At 35.8% G+C, this 25,272-nt stretch overlaps 1 protein-coding gene across 1 annotated transcript; it reads left to right on the top strand.

Annotated features, from left to right (window-relative positions):
• The first annotated feature begins 1,927 nt into the window (after positions 1-1,927).
• LOC306850415 (gamma-aminobutyric acid receptor subunit rho-2-like) lies at positions 1,928-24,319 on the top strand. The gene is made up of 9 exons (XM_079386063.1): positions 1,928-2,332; positions 4,212-4,318; positions 11,428-11,495; positions 16,491-16,714; positions 18,584-18,666; positions 18,763-18,903; positions 19,656-19,808; positions 19,913-20,124; positions 23,039-24,319. Exons 1-9 carry the CDS (start codon positions 2,208-2,210, stop codon positions 23,345-23,347), a joined length of 1,422 nt encoding a protein of 473 aa, XP_079242189.1. The 5' UTR covers positions 1,928-2,207; the 3' UTR covers positions 23,348-24,319.
• The last annotated feature ends 953 nt before the right edge of the window (positions 24,320-25,272 follow it).

The following is a 25,272-nucleotide window of genomic DNA, read 5'->3' as shown; positions in this document are numbered from 1 at the left end:
CTGACTTTTTTAGGAAACGTACACGACGTCAGTTTCCATCACAAGGACTTTTTGTGAAATATGCTATATTTCAACGCCATTTGATTTGATATGTAGATAACGCTTTACAAGGAGATTCCATTTGTTATTAATGAGCTACCTTAGTTAATATGAACTAATATCGAAAAATACTTCTAAAGCATTGATTAAGGAACAGTTCACCCCAAAAATTAAAATCTGATGAAAATGTATTCACCCTCAGGCCGTTCAAGATGTGCAGATGAGTTATTTAGCACTACATCACTCAGAATGAGAGTCAAAACAGCTGATAAAACAAAAAAAATCCACAAATAATCCATCAGTTGTGTCTTCCTGAAGCGAAAAGCTGCGTCTTTTTAATGTATAGCAAATGCATTGTTCCTTGCTCAATGCGTTAACTAACATTAAGAAATAAGACCTTATTGTAATGGATAATTACACCAAATACTCACTGGTGTATTGTATTGACATTATGCATGTTTCCCAAGATTATTTACATGTTGTAAATCAAATTTGTCATTCCTAAACAGCATCGTTACCATTCAAAGAGAAATATTTTGGAATTGCGGCCATTACTCAGAGGATCCAGTTTGTCTTGTTGCGGACGCAAAAAGCATGCAAATTAACAAAAGGAAATCCAGCAGTATTACTGTAGTCATGGCAAACTGCCTTCTGTCTGATGTTCTCTCAACAGGAAATAAATTACAAATGGAAAGAAACAGTGGGAAAAGACGCTGACTACCATTGTTTGATTCTTTTTCATTCTCTGGGTTGTTCAGAGCTTATTATATCATTAAATAAATAGTTCATTATGATGCTTGTAAGACTGGAAGAAGAACAATTCATAGAATGGTTTATATAATGGTTATGATATTCAAAAGACATTTTTAAGCAATCGAAACCAAGGGACTGAATATCACATCAGTAGATTTTCAGAAGTTATGCATTCATTCCGCACGCTAAAAAAATCTATTCATCATTTTGTTGCATTTAACTTGGCATAATAATTTCAGCCCAATAGAGCTATTATGTTGTAGCCCTAAAATCCGGAACAGACTGAGTTTTTTCAAGCCATGGGTTCCCTTGGGATTGTGTTAGGTATTTTTAGAATGGTGGTTTTGGATTTGTGAGTAAAAACGTCTGTGGTTTACATTACTTGATAAAAACTTTTTTTATGTAAGTTGCTAACAAGCTGTTAAATAAGGACTGCAACTACCAAAGGGCATTATAAATCCTTATCCCCCTTATTTGTTATAAGTAGGCCTACACAACTAGAAGAAGAGTGCAGTAGAAAACTATTTGTGCTACAGACCAGTGTGTTTAGAAATACGACAATACATTTAAATAATATGATAAGAAATACTGCAATATCAAGTGACATAAAGAGCTGTTTTGTGCAGCTATAAATAACCGGAAGCCTTGCACAGTCACGTTACAAGTGGCCACTCCCACAATTAGTCCTACGATTTTAAATAAACAGCAGTTTAAAAATTCATAATTGAGGTGAACTCCTGTGTAATTTGTGTGTAACCACAAATTTTACTTTAATCATGCATAAAAGAATGACGTTACTGTCTGCATCAGTGGTAGAAAGTTGCGTTAACTAGATTGCAACTTAACTTCTTGGTTTCAGTTCGGTTTATTGTTTTACAGTGTAGTAAAAAATAGGCTAGTAAATGCCACGATTATGCAATACATAGTAGCTACTGTAAACGAAAGCATCGTAGGTGAGTCAAACTGCAGCGCATTGATCCCACGAGAGTTATATGGAATTGAGTTGAGGATGTTTTGGCATTTAGAGGATGCATTTCACCTGTGCATTAGATTTGAAAGCGTGCATATTTTCGGATGCAGAACATTTTCGGGTAATATGTGTCTTTCTAATCCGTCTTTTCCTCCAACCGTACAGACAGCTGTGGGAAACGCGCGTATGCCTACCGCTGATGCTCTGTGGTCAAAGCAGCTGTGCATAACCAATGACAGGCAGAAGACGCCGCGCGAGGCTGCAGAATGCGTCGCGTCGCGCCGCGCTTATATTTAAACCATCAACACATCGCGCATGCCAGAGATGCGAGCTGCAGCGATTTCTGCGCTGAGAACGGAAAGATGCTGCCTTTCCCGAGACGCCGCGTTCATGGATTAAGCTGGATTTCAGGACACACCTGTAGATTTTTCACCTGCTCTGCATAATGCCTTATCGGAGACAGTTCCTGATTTTAGTGCTCTTCCTGGGCTCGTTTGGGGAATGCCGGAGTAAACACAGCACCAGAGAGAGGAGGTGGACAGGAGCTGTGGAAACTCAGAAGCATGGGACGTAAGTGGCATTTCGGTCTTTCACAGCTGAACTTGGATTGACATGACATGCTGCTGTGGATTCACAAAAGATTATGAAAAAATGCTGATGTTGATGACTATTGTGGTGGTGGTGGTGGTGGTGGTGATGATGATGATGATGATGAAGAGCAGTTATCACATTGAAGATAGCTGAAGATGTCTGTCAACAAGTAGTCTACACACAACATCTTTGTTTCCATCTAATTAACTAGTCACAGAATTACTGTGATTTCTACTGAGTTTCAACTGGATTTTCTTCATCACTGAACTTCTTACTGCATGTTAAGACATAAGGCAGCAATTCAACTTAAGGTTTGGTAGGTTTAACAGGCTGTGATACTGATATTTACAAAGAAAAGTCGCAGATATTATACAGTTTAAATATAGGAACTGAGATTGTAGAAAACAAATAGTTGAAATTAACCCTAAAATGCATGTGTCTGGGTGACAGTTTTTGCTTTACTTGTGGTCTTTTCATCTGGAAATTCAGCAATGCCTCAATGAAGTCTGAATTTTAATTAATTATCATTTTAATTCTGTGCATTTTTACCACAAATTATATGAATTTTATAGGGGAAAGGTTTGCATTTTAGGGTTAAACGAAAACTTGTTACAAATTAAAAAAACATTAAGCAATTCATTGAAAATGTATGACACTTTTGTTAATCAGTCAGGTGGCTAGTTATCAGCCAATTCTCCATATGGTCAAATATCATTTGCACCATAAAAAAAATTTTTTTGAAGTTCTAAATAAAAGAAGGATTATTGGAGTATAATACTGTTTCATTCTTTTTACTTCAAGTTTAATTTAATTGCATTTATTAGTAATTATTTGTATTATTTGTAAGTGAACATTGTTTCCAACTAAAGTTTCAGTGTATTGGTTCTTACTTATTACAATAATTTGGTGGTAATGCATCTGATATACCTGTATGTGTTCATTGCTGCACATAAGAGCTGAGGTAATGGTGTGAACTCATTGATGTTTTTCGCAGACTCATTTTTCGACCACCTTTATTAGCCTGATTTCTATATGACAGCAGAGGGCCATAAATGAGGCCAGGGGCCGGGGCGCAATTAATGTGACCCAGACAGATGATACCGCCACTGAACCAAACACGTATCACTAGCGTGCTCGAACTGGTGCTTTGTACTCAGACAAACAGCCACGTGGCACAGGCATGTTTCGCTCATCTGCCAAGGACAGTACATTGGCACAAAGCTGTCCTGACAAACAGCTGACAAGGGTACAGCTCCATGGGTCTAGAAAATTAAAAAAAACAAGCAATCTGCAGAATGAACATGTTGTTAGAGTACAAATTTGCATGAGAAAATCCAGCAGTATTGCTGCAGACAGGGTGCCAGTCAAGTCATGGCAAGCTGCCGTCTGTCTCATATTCGCAACAGGAAATAAATTACAAATGGCAAGAAGCTGAGAGGAACGAGGCAGTCGACTTCTCAATGGATACTTTTTTGAGTCACTGTCAGTGATTATGTTGTCACATAAAGAGTTAATTATGTGCATTGTTTGACTAGAGCAATCGCAGTTCATGAATCCAGTGTTCGGGACTCATCTGAGCGTCTGTTGATAAGATCTCCTGTAATTTGAAACAGATCTGGCTGCTGCAGCTAGTTCACCGTTGCCTTAATTTGTTGATACAAGTGCCATGCATGATCTTAATCCGTCATTACACTTTTGTGGCTGCATTTTCACAGAAATTATGTAAATGCCATTGACTTTGAGGGTTCAGGCTGAATTTTTCATGTAACCTCTGGTAGATTCCACATAACAATAGTGCACCTTGTCTAAATTTGTGATATAAGAGGCTGATCTGAGTTTGTGACTTTGAAACCAACAGCTCCCTGGCAAAGAAGCCACCGGATGTGACAAAATCACGGCGACTGAAAACAGAGCAGTTGTTGAAAGTGGACGACCATGACTTTACCATGAGGCCCGCGTTTGGAGGTTAGTTCATCATACTTCTGTGTTGCAAATGTAAATTGCATTTCTTTTCCTTAATTTATAAGCCACAACCTTACTCGGGAGCCTATTTTTAAAAAGCCTTCAGAGACATGTATAGCATGTGTAAAGGTTTAATGTCAACATCCTCTGAAGATTAGTCAAAAATAAGGCACATGTTCTTCAAGCATGAGTCTAAAAAAAGACATAAGTCCTGTTGACAAAGTGCTATTATGATGTCTTCACTAAATTAGTTACCTAAACGCCACATTTTATTTATTTATTTATTTATTTTGCATTGTTTTGATCTCATGTACAGATTGCACATATTTAGTATGCACAGTTTGAGAACATTCAGGTCAGTCATTTGACCAGCAGGCATTAAATCTACATTGGCTCCCTCTAGAGGGGTAAACAGCCTCACTATTAAGTACTGCTATGGCCTGTAATTAAGACTGGGATTTCCGTTTTACTGGAGTTCATATGGTTTTGAGAATTGGAGTTTATAATGTGCATTTTTATAGGCAGGAGAATTTAGAATTTAATCCAAAAAGTTGCCTGTATTGTGTAGCATATTCCCCAAACAATTATTTTACATATAGTATTTTTAATTCATCAAATATGAAATTCTAGAAAGTCTGAAACCAAACCTGTTTTTATTTAAAACTGGAAATGAACTTGTGGAGTTTGTGCAGTTCAAGAACTGCTGTCATTGAAGCAAAGTGGTAGAAACCAATTACTTTCTGAAATTCATGCTTATTTTTCATGTAAATATTCCACTCGAATTGCTACGATGATAATATAATTGCTCTGTTATTTCATGTTAAGAATAATAATGGAAGTTTTTTTTTTTCTAGAAATAAGTCAGCGTGCTTTGATTTAATTTATGCATGGACCTTGATTTCACATATTTCCTTTACAAAGCAATACCTTATTAAACTCACTCAGATCAATTGCATTGAGACATTTTTTAAGCTTTTAGCTCGGCAGATGGAGCCTTGTACACTTTACTCAAGCTTTTTAAAGAAGTTTTAATGAGATTGTCACTGTTAGGAGAATTAACAATCAATCTGATCACAGAAACAGCTGGATGTGAGTACAGACTGATCCTCTGGGAAGATGAGATTATAAAATAGGAGTAATTTATCCAAAAAATGCAAATTGATATTATTTATTCGCTCTCATTTCATTTCTAATCTATATACTGTGATATTTTCAGCGGATTTCAGTGATAGTCATAGTCGTTTTGTCATAGTAATACGATACAAACACGTCCAGATTCAAAAATGGCATATCAACAGCAAAATGTTTGTGTGTGTGTGTACAAACATAACCTACCATTTTTGATATGCAAGAATGACTTATGGCTTCAGAAGATTAGTGGGTTTAGTTTATTTTCATGGCATTTTTGGACAGTCATAGTCACTATGAACTGTCACTGCAGTGGTGTAAAGATTCAAAAACTTTTCCAAAAAATGTTCATTTTTGATTTATTCCTTTAATGCAGAGACTTTTCTACCATGGCTAGAATGGTATTAAAGGATGATATAAGGGGGAGCTGTACAACACAACACAAAAGTTTGAGCAGTAATGGCTAAGAACTAATGAAAGTGCTTCTACTAGTCCATACAGTCCCCCTATTATTTTTTTAATGATGTGTTCCTATATAGGGCAAAGAAAAAGAAACACTCCCGCGTTTGATGCCGTTCCTCCTATGAATAGAGTATCTAAAAAGTCATTCATTTGGATGCTCTGACTCTGCGTACGTTTGGGAATTGCTCTTTGTTCAGCAGGGGGTCACAGCAAAGGGAATGAAAATAGCCCAAACATATTCACCCCCTCAGACGCATACACAGATCTGTCAGCTCTGACAGTGATGCATTGCTGCATCTGCTTGACGGTGAAAACCTCACTGCTAGTTCAAAACATGATGTAATGAGTTCACAACTGTCATCCAATGTGTCATTGATTCATAGTATTATAGATTTTCACCAAGGGGTTAAAGGCCATTTTCATGGGCTTTTCTTCCAAAACACAAAATAGCAATCAATCAGTTAAAAAAGAAGTCATTTTAAAATATAGAATTATGCAATAAGCTATTTTAACAAAAGTATGTTTATAATATAGCCTATATATATATATATGGGTGGTGGTGGCGCAGTGGATAAGACAGATGCCTTTGGTGTGAGAGACCCGGGTTCGAATCCACTGTGAGACACCAATGTGTCCCTGAGCAAGACACTTAACCCCCTAGTTGCTCCAGAGGCGTGCGACCTCTGACATATATAGCAATTGTAAGTTGCTTTGGATAAAAGCGTCAGCTAAATGAATAAATGTAAATATATCTGTTTTTAATTTTATTCAAGGTAATTACGTTTTTCAGTAAATGTCAAATAAGTGAAAGGATATTTTTGGGTGTTAAAATCTTCCTACAGTAAGGTTCTAAAAGCTGTCCATGAAAACTCAAAGACTGAAAAAATGCCACTAAAACAGTGAGGTGGCAAAAGACGAAGATGCATTATAATTATTATATTATTTCATTTTTTATCCCCATAATTGGAGAGAATAGTTTTGTTGTGAGGGACGTGTGAAGTGGCTGTGCATATATGTCTATACCAGTGGTTCTCAATTCCAGTTCTAGGGTACCACTGCTCTGCACATTTTGTATGTCTTCCTTTTTTAATGCACCTGATTCAGATCATCAGCTCATTAAGAGGGAGATCCATGAACTGAACTAAGGGCGTCAGATACGAGAGACATACAAAATGTGCAGAGCAGTGGTACCCGGGACTGGAACTGAGAACCGCTGGTCTGTACCTTATGTGCCAGACTATACTAAAACCAAAATTATAGAGAAACTCTTCTTCAAATACTGAAAAGGTTATGAAATACCAGTGATTAAATAAAGAGATTGGTTCAGAACAAGAGGTTATTTTGCATATAGTCATTTCTCAAAAATATCTTGCAGAAATATAGAAATTGTTGCTCTGTCAATATTTTTTTTTATTTATTAAAAAATTATTTTAAAATGTAGAATTATTCAGTTAGCTATTATAATATACTTTATAATAATAATAACAATAATACTAAGAATAATAATTGGTTTTAAACTAATTAAGTCTTTTTTCAGTACACGTCAAGTAATTCAAAGGATTCTGGTCTTAAACGGATAGTTCACCCAAAAATGAAAATTCTGTTATTAATTACTCACGCTCATTTAGTTCCAAACCTGTAAGACCTTCGTTCATCTTAGGAACTGATTAAGATATTTTTGATGAAATCTGAGAGCTTTCTGCTGCGTAGACAGCAATGCAACTACCACATTCAAGGAGCAGAAGGGTAGTAAGGAGAAGAAATTGTTGAATAAAGTCATTATTTTTATTTTCTTTGCACACAAACAATATTCCCGTAGCTTCATAACATTACGGTTAAACCACTGATATCACATGGACTATTTTAACAATGTCTTTACTACCTTTCTGGGCCTTGAACATTGCTGGACAATTGAACAAGCTCTCAGATTTTATCAAAAATATCTTAACTTGTGTTCTGAAGATGAACGAAGGTCTTACGGGTTTGGAAAGACATGAGTGTGAGTAATTAATGAGAAAATTTTAATTTTTGGGTGAACTATCTCAGCTCTCAGTATATTTGTGAAATATACCTATACTGACATTGTAGCTCAAAAATACTGTATGATACCTGATGGTAGGTAGGTAGTTTTTATTGTCATTCAACTGTACATATGAACAAAATTCCGTTCCACTGGCTCATAAGTACTGCACCAAGCTAAACATAAACATGTACCACAAATCAGTATAAAATTATAAATATAATAAAAATAGCAATAACGTGCATTTAAAAAGAATATAACACTAAAAGAATAACAGCAGCATATAAATATTAAATGATGCACACAGTAATTAGCGGCATCTAAAACAAAATAATTGCACTTATTAAGTACAATTATTACACATCGTAAACAGTGCTGTTATTTCAATGTCTCCATCTAGTTCACATAAGACTCACTATGCTCTCTATAATACCTTTGTACCACACTAAAACCAAAATAATAGAGAAGCTCTTCTTAAAATCCATAAAAGATTGTGAATTGCTCAGTGACTAAACAGGGGGTTGGTTGGTTGTTTTGCTTGTAGATGTTACTCAAATATATAATGCTGTTTTAAAAGTATTTCCATGGCTTTGTTGAACCATTTCTTTTCACAGCTCAGTCGATATGCAATAATAATTATTATATATAAAATCATGCACTTTGCACCATTGGCCTCTATGCTATCATATTAAACAATCCTTTTTAGCATGCTTTTCATCGACCAATTGCAGTATCCTATGCAATGATTAGTAAAAGGCAGTGCAGGTATAAGGTGCCGTGTGTACTGCATAAATGAGATTTACTTCAGAAGCAAAAGAGAATTGCTAATGCATGACTGCAATCTGGTTTAAATCCAGAGACGGCTAACTGATGGTGCATAAAGTGTATGCCTAATCCTCCATAAGGGGAGTGTCGTGGATGTACGCAGAACATATAGCACTCACTGCGTGTTTATGGCTCATTAGAGGGCAGTATGTGTTTCTTGATGTGAAGGATTACACATATTAAAGATTGATATCATGTTGTAGATAGCACATATCCCTGTTTACTTCTGTCTGCAGATTTGCATATGCGCAATGCTGCTTTCAATACCAATGTTTGGGCCAGCAGCGCCTGAAAATCAAATACGAAATGAAATGAAAGATCAAAAGATATCAAGTAACATCTCCATGCCAGGATGCCACATGTCTCGAAGCCAGCGGCATGTGTTATTCGTACAGCCAAAATTGGCTGAATTCAGGCATTCGGCGAAAGGATCAGTTACGAGCTACATGAGAAACTGAGGACTATTGTAATCACATTACATTTTGTTGCTTCTCCCTCTCTTTTCTCACTTTTTTTATTCGTCTGTTAAAGACTTAAGCGGTCCTCGCTGATGGGTCGGTCCATCTGGAGGATCGCTCGATCTGCTATGGCGCTGGAGACGAGATTAATCTGGCAGCGGTTTGTACTGATCTGCCGGTCAGCCAGCCCCCGTGGATTAGCACATGCAACAATCCCAGCCTGCCCTGCCCCACAGACAGCTGGTTTAAAGACCGCCCACTGGCCAAACATCAACCAGCGATCACCAGCTCAATGTCATAACCTCAGGAACTTTGAAAAAAAAGCGCTATTAATAAAATCAACCCTGGATCTTTTTTAAGTACTTCACTTTAAAAGGAACAGCATTATGTCATTTCAAACCTAAATGACTTACTATCGTGAAAAAGAAAAAATATTATTTTTATGAATTTTGAGAGGATAAAAAGTCATATGGGTTTGGAACAACGTGATAAAAACTGAATAGTTATTTACTATTTCATGAATTTTTTCATCATCATTTTGTTGTTTCAAACCTCTATAACACAAAAGAGATTTTTTAATTGGATAAAAAAAATTGTACACAGAAAGAGAAAATTCTTTTATTTATTTATTTTGATGAACTATCCCTTTAATGAACATTTGCTGTAATCATTGTCATTCTAAACCTATATGTCACAAAAGGATACATTTTATATGAATTTTAAGAAGATAAAATGTCATGAGTGTATGAATAATAATTCTTTATTTGTTTCTTTGTATTTGTTTATTTTTTACTAACTGTCACTGTATATCTATTGCTTTATAACTTTACTAAACATTTTTATTGTAATCATTATGTTGTTCCAAACCCATTTTACTTTTTTCTTCTCTTTACTTTTTGAAGTGAATTTATAAACAGTAATAATAAACAGTAATATGAGTTTGAAACATAATGAGAGTGTGTAAATAATCAGTTTATTTATGATGAACTATCCCTTTAAGGAACATTTTGTCATAATCATTATGTTGTTCCAAACTTACTTTCTTTGTTATGTGGAACACAAAAGGAGATATGTTTATTAATTTTAAGAGAACAATTTGGAACAATTTGTGTAAATAAAAAGTGATCCCTTTAATGATATCCAGTTAAAACAGAGGTCTTTGAATTCGTTTTTAACGAGAAAAGCACAAATACCCACCTCCAAGTGGTAACTACAATCGAGAAATAGGACAGCTGAACTCAAGGTCATTCTAATGGTTTCAGACTCAAACTGACAGCAGGGGGGTTGATTAGTTTGGACAAATCGATTTTACCTAGGAGCTGTGTCTTTATTTAGGCTTATTTGTGTGATATGAAAAGCCTTGATGGTACATGACAGGGAAATTGACAGGATGGTCCAGTGGGTGTTGCATGGCAAGTTTACTTATGAGAATCTGGATTACATAATGAAATTTGTAAAAGTCATCTCCACAGTTGGCGGTTATTTATCTACAGGACTCAAATGTGTTTTCTGCAGCATATAAAATAATGCTTGTGCTTTCATGAAGGGTTTTTATGAGCGATACATTAAGTGACGCGTAATGGCAAGTTTCAGTCAGTGTCAGTATCATTTTGAGCATCAAAGTTTAATCCACCATTTCCAATAATCTTGTCGGATTACTAGGACTAGGAGTGGCCGATGGGACGCACTGGAAATCTCGTTTTGAATCTGTCTAGCGATACTACATGATCCCCGTCCATATGTACAGGCCGCCCCCTGCCCATTTACCTAAATGTCTTACCTTCTGAGTGACAGATAGCCCTATTACACTAATCCTGCTATAGAGCAAGGCTTTAGATTTGCTACAAAAGACCTTACAAGTGCAGCTCCATGTAGGAAATCAAAGTTGCAGTTCCGGTCGAAGGCCTGTCCTTTGAGAGCTAGCGTTCCTTACAATCCGTCAGATGTCAAAGCAGCTGCTAAGCCTTTTGTGAACAGATCTGGTGGAAAGCAAACAGATCCAGATCTGGCTGTGAGGACATATATGATGCTCACAGAAGCAAACACTCTGCTAATTGCAGTGGTAAGAAGCTGTCAGAATCCAGTAAACAATGAGTATTATGAAAAATTAATACATAAGAGGCCATATAGCTGTGAGATGGAGAAGATGGTGTAATTCAATTGACAGACACTGTTGTATATGTTGTATAAATGGATTAAATGCTTTGATTTTTTTGCAGGTCCTGCTATTCCAGTGGGAGTTGATGTACAAGTGGAAAGCTTGGACAGTATTTCAGAAGTAGATATGGTAGGTAATCCTAAACCGTTGCTTTTCACATATGTTGTTTTACATAACACCCTCAACTATTCGACTCTAAATTATAGAACATAAGAGCACACATGAAACGGTCGAATTTTAATTTGACAAAAATGAAGCCCGTTTTTAGGATTTTTGGCATTGTGACATTATTTACATTAACGTTTAATACATTTCGGCCTCAAATTTTCAGATACATCCAGATGTCTTGAATTTTTTTATTAAATATAAAGATTTTAAAAAAATATGTTTTTATGTTATTTAAACACAATAGCCAGTAAACACTACCATGATGTAAAATATTTTGCAATTTAAATAAATAATATACTGTACTAGAAAAACAATAATTATGAAAATCTACTATGCAAAAATAGAAAAAAGTCCTAAAAATAGGGTTCATTTTCAATGCAAAGGATAATTTATATAAGAAAAATAATAAGAAAATAAGATAAGAAAAAATATTTATTATAATAAAATATTAATTCTTATAGTATATATAATTTCTTTCTTTTGATTTTGATCAAAATGACTTTGACATGATCTACACAAGTTTTGTAAGAAGCACTCTCAGTTTCATAATTCTCTAGCTTTTTGCCCATTTATTACTGGCTGTTTTGCAGTTACTGAGTCCCACAAGGGTGTTCCTAAAAAAGAGCTGCTGCATCTCTGATGGCAGAAACTTTGATCATGGATCTTCTTTTTACTTTTGTTTTATCACAATATGACACCCATTCTGCCGTTCCATTCTCATGTTTTGGGTTTCCCTTTTGGTAGAAGCCTTTGTGTGATGCAACAAAGAAACTGTATGGTGTTTTTATTGACCAAAGATAATTACTGGCCATTTGAAATGTTTATGGTTATATAACCAAAAGAAAGAATAGAGGGGGTATGATCTGCTTGAGCAATTTAGAGAGGCATAGCTGTCATATGGAGGATCGAGAGTTACATCGACTTTCTATTTAAAATAAACTGCACAGAAAACCCTTGTAAGGAATTGATGTGCAATTGGCCTTGTACTTGCTGCAGCAATAAAACAGTTGTCACTCCCAAAACTTTGGAGTGTGTACATTGCCAGTATTTATAAAGAAAATGAAGCTCACATAACCTTTGAAGAACATGTCTAGCTCATATTTCACACTAAAATCAAAAGAAAAAAACTACATTTTGCTTAGGACATAAAGCCTACATAATGTTTTTATCATTGGTCTTCATTTTCATGTCAATTGATCATAGTGGATATTTTCCCTCTCAATTTTCATTACTGTAATGCAATGAAAATCCCATTCTAATCACTATAATGAAAAAAACAATGTTATGTATTATTTATGTCATCACTTATATTGTTGCAAACACAAAGAGTTCCCTCCTTGGATCACAAAAGGAGAATTTCTGAAGAATGTGGTCATTCTTTTGATTGCAATGACAAGGAATACAGCTTTCAAGCTTCAAAAGGATACCAAAGTCCCATAAAAGCGGTTCCTATGACTTGTGCGCTATGTTCTTCTGTCTTCAGGGGCCTTAAGATTTGGGATATTTCACACAAGTCATATGAACCACTTTTATGATACTTCAAAAAGGACAGAGAAGTTCTAGTCTTCGCTCTTGTGAAATGCACAGTCTCCAAACATCTCCTTTTGTGTTCCAAGGAAAAATACAGTCATACAGGTTTGGAATAACAGCACAGGGGTGTAGCCATCATTTCAGAAGTGAGGGGGACAGAAATGTAGTATATACAGTATATATATATATATATACAGGGCTCGAACTGAGGGGGGATCCCCCTGGTCGAAAAAAATTGCAAAAAACACCCCCTCTGTAACGAGTTTCTTTCTTGAGAGAATGGGTATAACTGTTGTACCATGGCGCAGTACGTTTTTCTCTAACCTTTTTCAATTTGAGGGGGGCAACAGCTTCTAATGTGTTAGAGAAGATCGTGCCCATGTTGCTAGTCATTTCTTCTAGTTCATGTGTATTTATGGGTACACAGAGCAGTTGAGATAAATCAGGCAGGTTATTTGTGAATCTGTCTTTGGTGGCTGGAACAATAGTTCTGCCCGGACGATAACGCGGAGCCATATAACTAATATCAGTAATACGCAGCATGCACGATACAAGGAAATGATCAGTAACATCATCACTTTGAGGTACGATTTCTATATCAGTAAGATCAATTCCATGCGATATAATTAAATCTAGCGTATGATTAAAACGATGAGTGGGCCCGGTGACGTTTTGCTTGACTCCAAAAGAGTTTATTAAGTCAGTAAACGCAAGTTCATCATTTGTATTATCAACGTGAATGTTAAAATCTCCGACAATTAGCACTTTATCAACATTAACCAATAGATCTGAGAGGAAATCTGCAAATTCTTTTAGGAAATCTGTATATGGCCCTGGCGGCCTATACACAGTTGCCAGAGCAAGAGATAAGAGAGATTTCTTTTGCATATCTAACAGTGTAACATTAAGCAGTATTTCGAATGAGTTAAACCTCCTGTGTCCTGTTTTCTGAGTAACATTGAGAATATCACTATATATTGTTGCAACACCGCCGCCACGACCAGTCTGACGGGGCTCATGTTTATAACAGTAGCTTGGTGGAGTAGACTCATTTAGACCAATATATTCATTTGGTTTCAGCCAGGTTTCAGTCAGGCAGAGTACATCAAAATTATTATCTGTGATCATTTCATTTACAATAACTGCTTTGGGTGAGAGTGATCTAATGTTTAGGAGCCCAAGCTTTAAAAATAGTTTTTGTTAATTTTTTGCGTTTTTCTGGTTTAATCACGATCAGATTTTTTCTAGATCTTGCATTAAATTTATATTTTGACCTCGCTATTCGGGGAACAGACACAATCTGTATAGATTGGACAACGCAAGTACTTCTATTTTTTAAGTGGGTAGAACAAAAGTCATCATAGGAGTTATTTGAGAATTGGCTTACTAGTCAGATGGAGCATAGCGTCCTGGAGATGTTGTCTGACAGGAGTTCCGCTCCGACTCTGCTGGGGTGCAGGCCATCAGCACGAAAAAGCCTAGGACGCTCCCAGAAAAGATTCCAATTATTAACAAAGAGCAGTTTCTGTTCTTTACACCATGACAATAACCATTCGTTTAAAGCAAACAGTCTACTGAGCCTTTCGTTTCCTTGTCGATACGTGAGAAGTGGTCCTGACACGATGATTGTCGTCGCGGGCGATGTGCTGCATACCGTCTCGATTATTTAACCCATCCAAAGTGCACACACACAGCAGTGAACACACACACACCCAGAGCAGTGGGCAGCTATTTATGCTGCAGCGCCCGGGGAGCAGTTGGGGGTTTGGTGCCTTGCTCAAGGGCTATTGAGGATGGAGAAGGCGCTGCATAGTCACTTCCCCCACCTACAATTCCCTCCGGACCTGAGACTCGAACTTGCATCCTTTGGATTACAAGTCCGACTCCCTAACCTTTAGGCCACGACTCCCCCTTTTGCCTATTGTAATGAAACTGGTATTATTAGATTCCTTGGGTCATGCTGAGAACAGTGATACCAGTGTTGCCATAGTCAGCCAAATTTTCTGTCCGCCATTTTGCTTTTTTTAACTCCTCCTAGACCGTTGGTCCGATTTTCACCTAAATCGAATCGTATCATCTTCAGACCATGCTGACAAAAAGTTATGGATTTTGTGTTGATAGACAAAACCGTTTTCGCATACCACAGCAACGAATTTGAGGCATGATGCCAAGATGAGGCTGTATCTCTGCAATGCTTTGGCATATTGACACCAATCTGTGTGTGTGCCATTGTCACCTAACACAGAACACACCACATCGCTTTAATAATGGTGCCACCTGTTGGTCAAAAGTGATAAGCCATTTAATCACATTACTTCAGGTTGTATTTATGATTTTTCAGCCATTTCAATTGAAATCACCCTAAAATTGCTTTTAGAACTCATTGTTGCACTTGGTCTGATACTCCATGCTATGCTTAGCTCCTCATTGTGCTGCTGGAGTGCTTGGCCCCGTAATTGCTACTTGCAGCTATATTTTAAATCTATATTTATTCACACCGGCTCTTGAAAACCTCTATGCGAACATACTTGCCCGAAAAAGTGCAGGAGATGAATTTAGAGATATTAAAAGTGGGGGGGGGGGGGGGGGGGGGGGACACGTCCCCCGCGTGATCTACGCCCATGTAACAGCATGAACAAGGTGATCATGAACAAAACATGAGTAAACAGCATGAGAAATTGATGACAGAATTTTAATTTTTGGTAGAACTATTTCTTTACAATCATATCTTTCAGTAAGTGGCTTTGAGGGAGATATGTTTATTTTGAATGAAAATAATGTGCTAATCACACAAAATCTTAATGGTCCTAAACGCCTTTATCTTATTAATGTCAATTGTAATTTGATTATAAGATTAATAAGATTAATAAGATAATTTATTTTTGTCCTATGATTTTGGGGTCAAATGAAACAAGTTCTCATGAGATTAACCGAAATATACACATCCATTCAAAAGTTTGGGATCAGTAAGTTTTTATTTTGTTTTGTTTTTCACAAAGGCTGCATTTATTTGATAAAAATACAGTAAAACCTGTTATTTAGTGAAATTTGAAATACCTGCTTTCTATTTGATTTTTAAAATGTCTGAATTTTCAACAGCCTTCAGTATCATGTGATCTTTCTGAAATCATTTTAATATGCTGATTTGGTGCTCAGGAAACATTTATTATAATCAATGTTGAAAACAGTAGTGATGCTTAATATTTTTGTGGAAACTATTTTTTCAGGATTCTTTGATTAGAAAGTTTAAAAGAACAGCATTTATTTGAAATAGAAATGTTTGTAACATTATAAATATCTTCCCTGTCAATTTAATGCATCCTTAATGAATAAAAGTATTAATTTCTCATCCCAAACTTTTAAGCAATTCAGAAAACAAGAATGGTAGAGCCTCCGTTAAAAATGTCTTTTTCTTCATCTGTGTAGGACTTTACTATGACATTATACCTGAGACACTACTGGAAGGATGAGCGCTTGTCTTTCACCAGCACCACAAATAAAAGCATGACTTTTGACGGGCGCTTGGTGAAGAAGATCTGGGTTCCTGACGTCTTCTTCGTCCACTCTAAAAGATCTTTTATTCATGACACCACCACAGAAAATATCATGCTGAGAGTGTTCCCTGATGGTCACGTTCTTTACAGCCTGAGGTAAAAAAGCCGATTATCTACACCGGCATTTCTGACTTTTAAGTGAGCCATTATAATTCCAATTATATGTAAGTTATGTATATATGTATAGAGTTTAAATATATTTATGTAAATGTACTTATACATATTTATTATAATTCCTGTTTATTTTGTACAATGTAAGAAAAAGTTAATATTTTTTCAGTTGTTCAGCAGTTACTACATTTCACCTTCAAGCAACTCAACTACTGCGTGTAGTTTCATTTAAACGTGGTTCGAAAACAAAAGCACGTCGCTGGGCTTAAGCATTTGCATATTGCTGCGGTGTTAAAATTAGAACGATGCTTCTGGCCTGTGATGTTTTTGCTGTGTCTTTTGTGCTGTGAGTTAAAAATTAGGCCAAGCTACCTGCGTGCAGGCTATAATCAAGGGCTGAGTTCAAAGTCAAATTTCAGACCCTGTTCTGGCTCCAGGGAAAGTGTCATTATTGATGGGACTGGCCCAGATAATTTCCGTTGTCCAACAAATGATGGACACCACTGTAGAGAACAGAGGAGAGAAATACAGAGAGAAAAATGAGACGGCCTTAGTGTCTGTTCAGTAAATGGCGCTAGTGTGCCATTCTTGACTAGCATTACTAAGCACATTTACATCGCATTTACATTTTTATTCTTAGCAGGAGCTTTCTTACCAAAGCTACTGTCATTCCAAGCCCATATGACTTTCTCTTTTCTGTGGAAAATAAAAGGAGATGTTTAGCAGAATGTCCAAGCTGCTCTTTTACGTCCATTGTATAGAAAAGAGCAGCTTGGACACTCTGCTAGAAAGCTACTTGCGTTTCACAGAACCAAGAGAATAAGGCTGGTAATAAACAATATCAATATTATGTTGCTAACGATGATAAGCTCTGGACATTTTGCATCATATTGGTAAATCTAACAGCCGCTAACAGTGTTTTGAGTGTCTGCTGTCTCAATATATGAGGACAGTCTACATGAAACCTAATCTCCAGACCTCTTCTGAGAGTCACTTCACAAGCTTTTCACCATTTAATTAAAGAAAAACTACCAAGAAAAACATTGAAACTCAAAACCGCCAAAATAAACGTTTGGTGTGATTTGAAAACATTATGAAGAAATATATTACTAAATGTACTTCTCAAAGTAATACTAATACTGATATTATTTTTAAAGCAATATCATACAACCAACATATTTTTTCCCCTGTTTTACTTTATGCAGTTTTGTTGTGCAGCATCTTATTTGACAAAAAAATTATATTCTAGTTTTATTGTAAATTAATTTTTATTTTCATTTAATAACATTTTAAAAGATTGATTGCATTGTTAAAGTCTTCATTTTATTAGCCACCATTTGCGATGATAAATTTGTCTTAAATCATAAAACACAGTACCCAGAATAATGGAAACCATAGAATTTAGGCAAAAAAAAATTAAAAGGTATCTTACTCTGTGGAGTTTGTGAACTATTTGTTTACATTCATTCTTAAGGTTTAACAAACATGTGGAAAGCATGTCTTTCTGTATTAACGCTAATATGTCTATTAATGTCTATTTCTCTATTAACGCTAAAATAGTTATGATAAATATCAATATATGATATGAAAAAAATATTGTGATCATTTTTGGACATATTGCCCAGCCCTACAAGTAAGTCATACAAGTTTGGACATGAACGTGAGGAAATGATGACAGAATTTTCATTTTTGGGTAAACTGTATCAATACAGTTCCCAATTTGATTTGAAACCGCATATGAAAATTCCATGGATTTTGGGTTCGAAAAGTGAATAAAGTCTGTGAGGAATGTGATGAAATATAAAAATCTAAGACTGTATTTTCATCTGTGTTATACATGGTTCTTGTGCCCAGGGTCACCGTTACAGCAGCCTGCAACATGGACTTCAGCCGTTTCCCGCTGGATACACAGACCTGCTCTTTGGAGTTGGAGAGCTGTGAGTGAATCATTAATTTGTGTTATTTTTAGTGCGGCACATGCTCAATTCACTCTGCCAAGTTAGTTTTTCCTGAAATGGATCCTTCTTTTCTAGACGCCTACACGGATGAGGATCTGATGCTGTACTGGAAAAGTGGAGATGAGTCTTTGAGTATAGATGACAAAATCTCTCTCTCTCAGTTCCTCATACAGAAGTTTCACACTACCTCTCGGCTGGCTTTCTACAGCAGCACAGGTATTGGGGGATTATTTGTCAAGTTGATTTATTTCAAGTAGTGTGGCCCCAAGACGGATTTGGACACTTAAGTCACACTTAAAAGTGTATGAATTCACACTTAAAAGTGTATAAATATCAAAGCAAGTGGCATCTGACTGCAAGCATATGATGCTTTCCTCAGAACTAACTTTAATTCTCTGAGGTTTTGCAGTGACATTTCATCAGCTGGTGGCACTGGTTTATCAGATGTGTCTTAATTTTGGACAATGTGTAAATATTTTTTATCATTTACAGTCTAACAATTTTTTTTGTGTATGTGTGTGAAATATTTAACTTGTGCTGTCTTGCTTTAAAATATACTACTGTTCAGTAAGATTTTAATAGATTTTTTGTAATGTAGTAATTTCTATTAAATAAATGCCCTATTTTCTATTAATCAAAGGATCCTGAATGAAAAAAAAATCATTGTTTCTCACAAAAATATTGAGCACTGTTTATAACATTTGATAATTATAAATGTTTCTTAAACACAAAAAATTAGAGTGATTTCTGCAGGATCATGTGACACTGAAGACTGCAGTAATGATGCTGATAATTCAGCTTTGCCATCACATGAATAAATTACATTTTAAAATATATTTTATTTTAAATTGTGAAAAATTGTAATAATATTTCACTATGCATAGTACAATATTTCAAGTGTAGCTAAAGTGTTCACTAGGTTAATATTTGACTCCTTGATCTGTATTTTTATCTCTTTCTCTCTTTAGGGTGGTACAACCGCCTGTTTATAAACTTTACGCTTCGCCGCCACATTTTCTTCTTCCTGTTGCAGACTTATTTCCCTGCCACGCTTATGGTTATGTTGTCATGGGTATCTTTCTGGATTGATCGCAGGGCTGTTCCAGCCAGAGTTTCATTAGGTAAGATTATCGCAAATCAACATTTTTGCCTCAGGCATCACTGCTGCTTCCTATGTTAAGTTACACACCCGCAGATCTTAACAGGATGTGTTGATTTTATCAAGGCATCACCACGGTGCTCACCATGTCCACCATCATCACTGGGGTGAACGCCTCCATGCCCAGAGTCTCCTACATCAAAGCTGTGGACATTTACCTGTGGGTCAGTTTTGTGTTTGTGTTCCTGTCCGTCTTGGAGTATGCAGCAGTCAACTATCTGACCACGGTCCAGGAGAGGAGAGAGCGTAAGCTCAGAGATCGAGCAGTTAGAGAGCAGGTAAAAAACATAGAATTGGTTAAAGAAACAGTACAACAAAATGAAAATGTATGTGTTTTTTTCAAGTCCTCATGACATGAAATGGAGGGTTTTGTTGCTCTTAGTCCATATTTATTAGCTTTGAGAGTAATCTGTATGCTAACATGCAACTTAAAATGTGATTAAAATCTACAGTCTTTCTATTCTAGAAAACTGTTCCAAAATCTTGAAAAAAAACAAATTCAAGTTATAATATGTTTACTGTTGTCACATGACCTCATCATAATGCATATCTAATTTGGTTAGTTCTGTCTAGTGCTGTCAAATGATTAATTGCGATTAATCGCATCCAAAATAAAAGTTTTTGGTTACATAATATATGTGTGTGTGTGTTGTGTATATTTATTATGTATATATGAATACACACGCACACATACATATTTATATTCATATAATTTATATCATATATAAATATATAAACATAACATATGTTTCTTAAATATATACATGCATATATTTATATATACATAATAAATATACACAGTACACACAAATATTATGTAAAAAAAAGTCTTCAGTTTTAGCAGTCCAATCACATAATGAGTCTAGATATTTAAGAGCTGTTGAAAATTACAGCTGATATGACTACCAAACTGGAAATGTTATACTCGTTTTACATTACGCAGTGTTTTCCAACTGTGTTTCCGATGTGACCTCATTATGTAAATGTAAATAAAAGTAGAGTAATTTGAATCCCATATCACATATAAATAACTCTTGTAATTTCAATCAAATATCATAACACAAAATATGGTGTGGATATTTAGTCTGACTCATCCATGAATAGAAAAGCATGTCAACCGCATTGCATTGTGGGATATTGTACTTCACACAGTGTACACATTTTAAATTTATGTCTGTGCATACAGAAATCTTGCCTACAATGAACTGTATACAATATACATACTTAATTTTATAAACTACTCATGTTAAAAGGCTACTGGCATGCATTCTAGATAGAGTGCAACAGTGCCTGCCAACTGGCCTTGGTTCATGGAAGTATTTTTCCCATTTTTTCCCCATATGAATTTTCAGAGGTCTTTGTTTAGGAGTTATATGAAATGAACCAAGCCATCCGGCTAGGATGTGAATTATTAAATCATTTTAAATAATATAAGCTGTTGGCTTCAACAGACTCATATTCCAATCGATTAGCAACCTTGTACAGTAGCTCACAGTTTATAATTACTATAAAAAATCAGGGCCCATATTCACTAAACATTTTATCTTACCACTACGATTTCTCCTAATAAGAGTAAAAGTTTTTAGGAAAGAGTTTTCTCTTAAAATGTATTCACAAAGGTGCTGAGACAAACTTTTACTAAGGAATAGAGAGAAGTAGAGGAATATTGAGTAGAGGGCAGGATTTTATTTTTGCGCTCCTCCTCTCATCTTTCACTCGCAGCAAACTAACGGTCGGAGGGGTGTGGTGAAGCAAATTCTGCCCAAGCCATGGCACAAGCCATCAAACTCACGTTATCAAAGCAGCAGTGCCGTTCCGGAGCAGAAGCAAATGATCCGATTTTGAAAAAAATTATTACCAAGACAAACATTTTTTTTTTACCTTGCACGGATTAATTGTTCACTTTAAGACTAACAATATGCACTAACAAAATAAATATTGTAAATTTTGATTTCATGTGGCCTTTAAGCTGAGAGTAAGGGCCGGGTTGACCTTGTTGCTATGGGTGATGCTTACTAACTATGCACACAGTGATTGGCTGATAGGGGAGGGGTCTCTATCAGAGTGTCATAGAAATATTGTAGAGTTCAGTGTTGCCATATTCAAATAAACTCAAACAAATATTTTAAAATAATGGCTAAGTGTCACTAACTAAACAAGCATATGTTCAGATAATTTTTTATGTGCCCCCCCCCATAATTAGTGAATATGCATATAAACAGCCTTTTAATTAACAGAGTACAATAATCATGGCTGATAGTAAGACATGCAAACGTAAAAGAAAACCAAACTGGAAACAAGAACAGCTGTTACTTCTTGCCCAGCTCGTTAATGAAAACAAGATATAATCAAAGGAAAATTTGGAATTGGGATTAACCTCCAAAACCAAAGATACCTAAGATACCTCAAATATTTCTAAAATGTTTACATTCTGAGGCAGAATTTAGTATTGTTTGTGGCTTGGTCTTAGTGATTCAGGAGTCCTCTACACTTCTCCTATAACCTTTCACAGATTTAGGAGCTAGTTTTAGTGCTAAAACGCTTTGTGAATGTCACATGTATGTGTCTGTTTAGTTCCGTTTTGCCCTTATTTGGTAGTTCCTGTCTTCATTAGTCATTATCATTGTTTATTCATATCACCTGTTCTGTATTAATCATCTTGTTTGCTCCTTTGTTTCCCGGTCTTTCTCTTCTTTGTCCCGGATTGATGTTATTCCAATGGATTATGTGTGTTGATGCCTTTTAAAACACTTTTCGGCGACCCCTTTGTGTTTGTGCGCTTCTCTACATCCACGTCCTGTGACAGTGAAATATTCTTAGAGCAAAAATCTAGGAGTCCTAAATTTAGGACTGACACGCCCTTTAAGATTACTTTTAAGATTTTAAGTTAAAGCTACTTTTAGCCTTAAGATGCTTTGTGAAAACAGGCCCAGTTCTGTGGAGAAAAAGAATAGAATTTTAACTTTGTATATCTCAACTGTTGTGTTCTGTATTCGACCCCACATTTTAGCAGGAATTACATCAACACAGGAAAGAAAAATTGTGTCTTAACACATTTCCTCACATTTCCTACTAATGGCTGAGTAATGTTGATAAGATAGTCAGCCATCAGCTAATTAACACCAACTGATATTTTGCCCTTGTTAATGATCTTCTCTGTTCTCCCTGATCGCCCAATTCAACCTGTTCCAGTCATTGCCCTGCACCTGCGGTATGTCCCACACCAGGACCATGATGTTGGATGGGACCTACAGTGAGGCTGACACCAACAGTTTGGCTGGCTACACAGAAGCTCCCATGGTTCCCGAGGAAGTGCCAGAGAAACAGGAGCACATGGTGGTTCACCTGTCAATGAGCAACGAATCTAACAACACTAAGAAAAAGGGCATCCGCGCCTTTCGCATTATGCAGAACACGCATGCCATTGATAAATACTCCCGCATGATCTTCCCGGGAGCCTATATTGTTTTCAACCTTATTTACTGGTCGGTGTACTGCTGATCGTTCTCCAGCTACATCCATCTTTTACTTTTTTTTTTCTTTTTTTTTTTATATTGGACTTATGGAGGTTTTATACAACCATCCTTGACTTTTTGATGCACATCAAACATTGGCTCATGTGATACCAAACTGCAGTTACCTTTGTCACTTTTCATACGCAAAAAGACTGGCGAAGTGAAGGCGGGTTAGAAAACGCTTCATATAGGCCTTTTCAGCTTTATGACAAATGAACTGTACAACACTTATCAGACTTTTGTACGGGCTTATGTGTTTTCTCTTCATGTTTGCGTCATTGAACTATTAATGATATAGTATGTACAGAGCAAGAAAGTCTGGTGTTAGCTTCTCATTTAAAGGTGTACTAATTAATTTTTCCACTGTTTTATAGCTAACAAAAATGATTGGTTTAAACATGTTACACACTCACATGAGATCCAGTCATATCGTTGGCTTAGAAAATACAGATGTAAATACATAATGTGGGTTGCCATGTTGAGATCACATGACTAGCTAGTGCAATTTAAGCAGTTTAATAAGTTAAAATATTTATTTATATTTCATATATTTATAGTTTAGCAGTGCTCAAGGTGCTCTACAAAATAAACAACACAGACATAAACAAATCAAATACAACATACATTAAAGGCACAATCTAACGTACGTTCCTAGAGTTAACACACAAAAAAAAATATGAAAAAGAAAACTAATTTATTTAACATTCTTAAAATTATTTAGTGCACCTTTAAGTCTAATTGCTTATCTGCACAGTCCAGTTTTATTTAATTTAGGCAAGACAGTTTGTTAATGCAAAGGCAATCGCTCATGTTAATGTATCGTAATTATCAGTAACAAGAAAGAATCTCGTTTCTGTCTGAGGTTTATTTGGATGTATGTTTATGTGGTGTGTGTATGTGAGTGTATTTGATACCATTATATTTCTCATGCAAAATAAATAATGTATTTACTGTGGTTCATCTGCTTGAATGTTTATTTTATTGATTATATTTAAATTTTTTATCAGTTTTTTTTTTAATCAGGATTGTAGCTATACTCCAACCTGAATTTGCCTTGATAGAACTCAGTGTAGATTCATTGGTGTTTGGTGATGAGTTTTTGGCTCAAGGTCTGCATTTAAAGTCACACCAGAGGTGTTCAGCTGGGATCAGGACTTGGCTTTCTGCAGACCAGTCAAGTTCTTCCACACTGACTGAATCAATCATGTCTTTTTGAACCGTGCCTTATACACAGAGGCACTGTCCTGTTAGAATAGAAAAGGGTCCTGTCCAAACTGTTGCTATAAAATTAGAAGCACACAATTCCCTACAATATCATTATATGCTTAAACATTAAGATTTGTACTCATAGAAATGACTAAAGTAGTCAAACATGTTCATTAGAAGGGGGTGACCCAATACTTTTGGCAATATAGTGTATTCATTTTGTCATATATATATTGATATATTGTTAGTTATGTTTTATTGCATTATCACTCATCCTAAGAGCATAACTTAATAGATTATATTAAAATATTAAAGTGAAGAAAATCAGAACTATAGCCTACCTTTAAAAAAACATTACTACTGTTTCCTGACAGAAGACAATTTATTTTTTAATTCAGCATCTCTTTTAGGTTTCACAGCTGAGTCTGGTCAACACCATGGAGTATTTATAAAAGCCTATAAAAATCAGTCAATAATAATGTCATCCTTCATCCTGAATGTCCATTCAACAAGGTCAAATAGACTGCAGTTGTGATGTCAATTTGTAGGCCAACCGGGAAGGCTAATTCACCGTGTCAGTAGTGAAGAGACCTTCATGTCTTGTTCTAGTAATGTTATCCACAAACCTGTTTTTATTCATAAATTAACATGGCTAATCTAATGTGAAATTCCCGAGGGAGTCCATGGCTCAGAAATGCTCACTTT

This window comes from Barbus barbus (genome assembly GCF_936440315.1).
Source record: "Barbus barbus genome assembly, chromosome: 30".
Lineage (NCBI taxonomy): Eukaryota > Metazoa > Chordata > Actinopteri > Cypriniformes > Cyprinidae > Barbus > Barbus barbus.
Note: the sequence above shows the minus strand (reverse complement) of the source record. Positions and strands in the feature narration are given on the sequence as shown.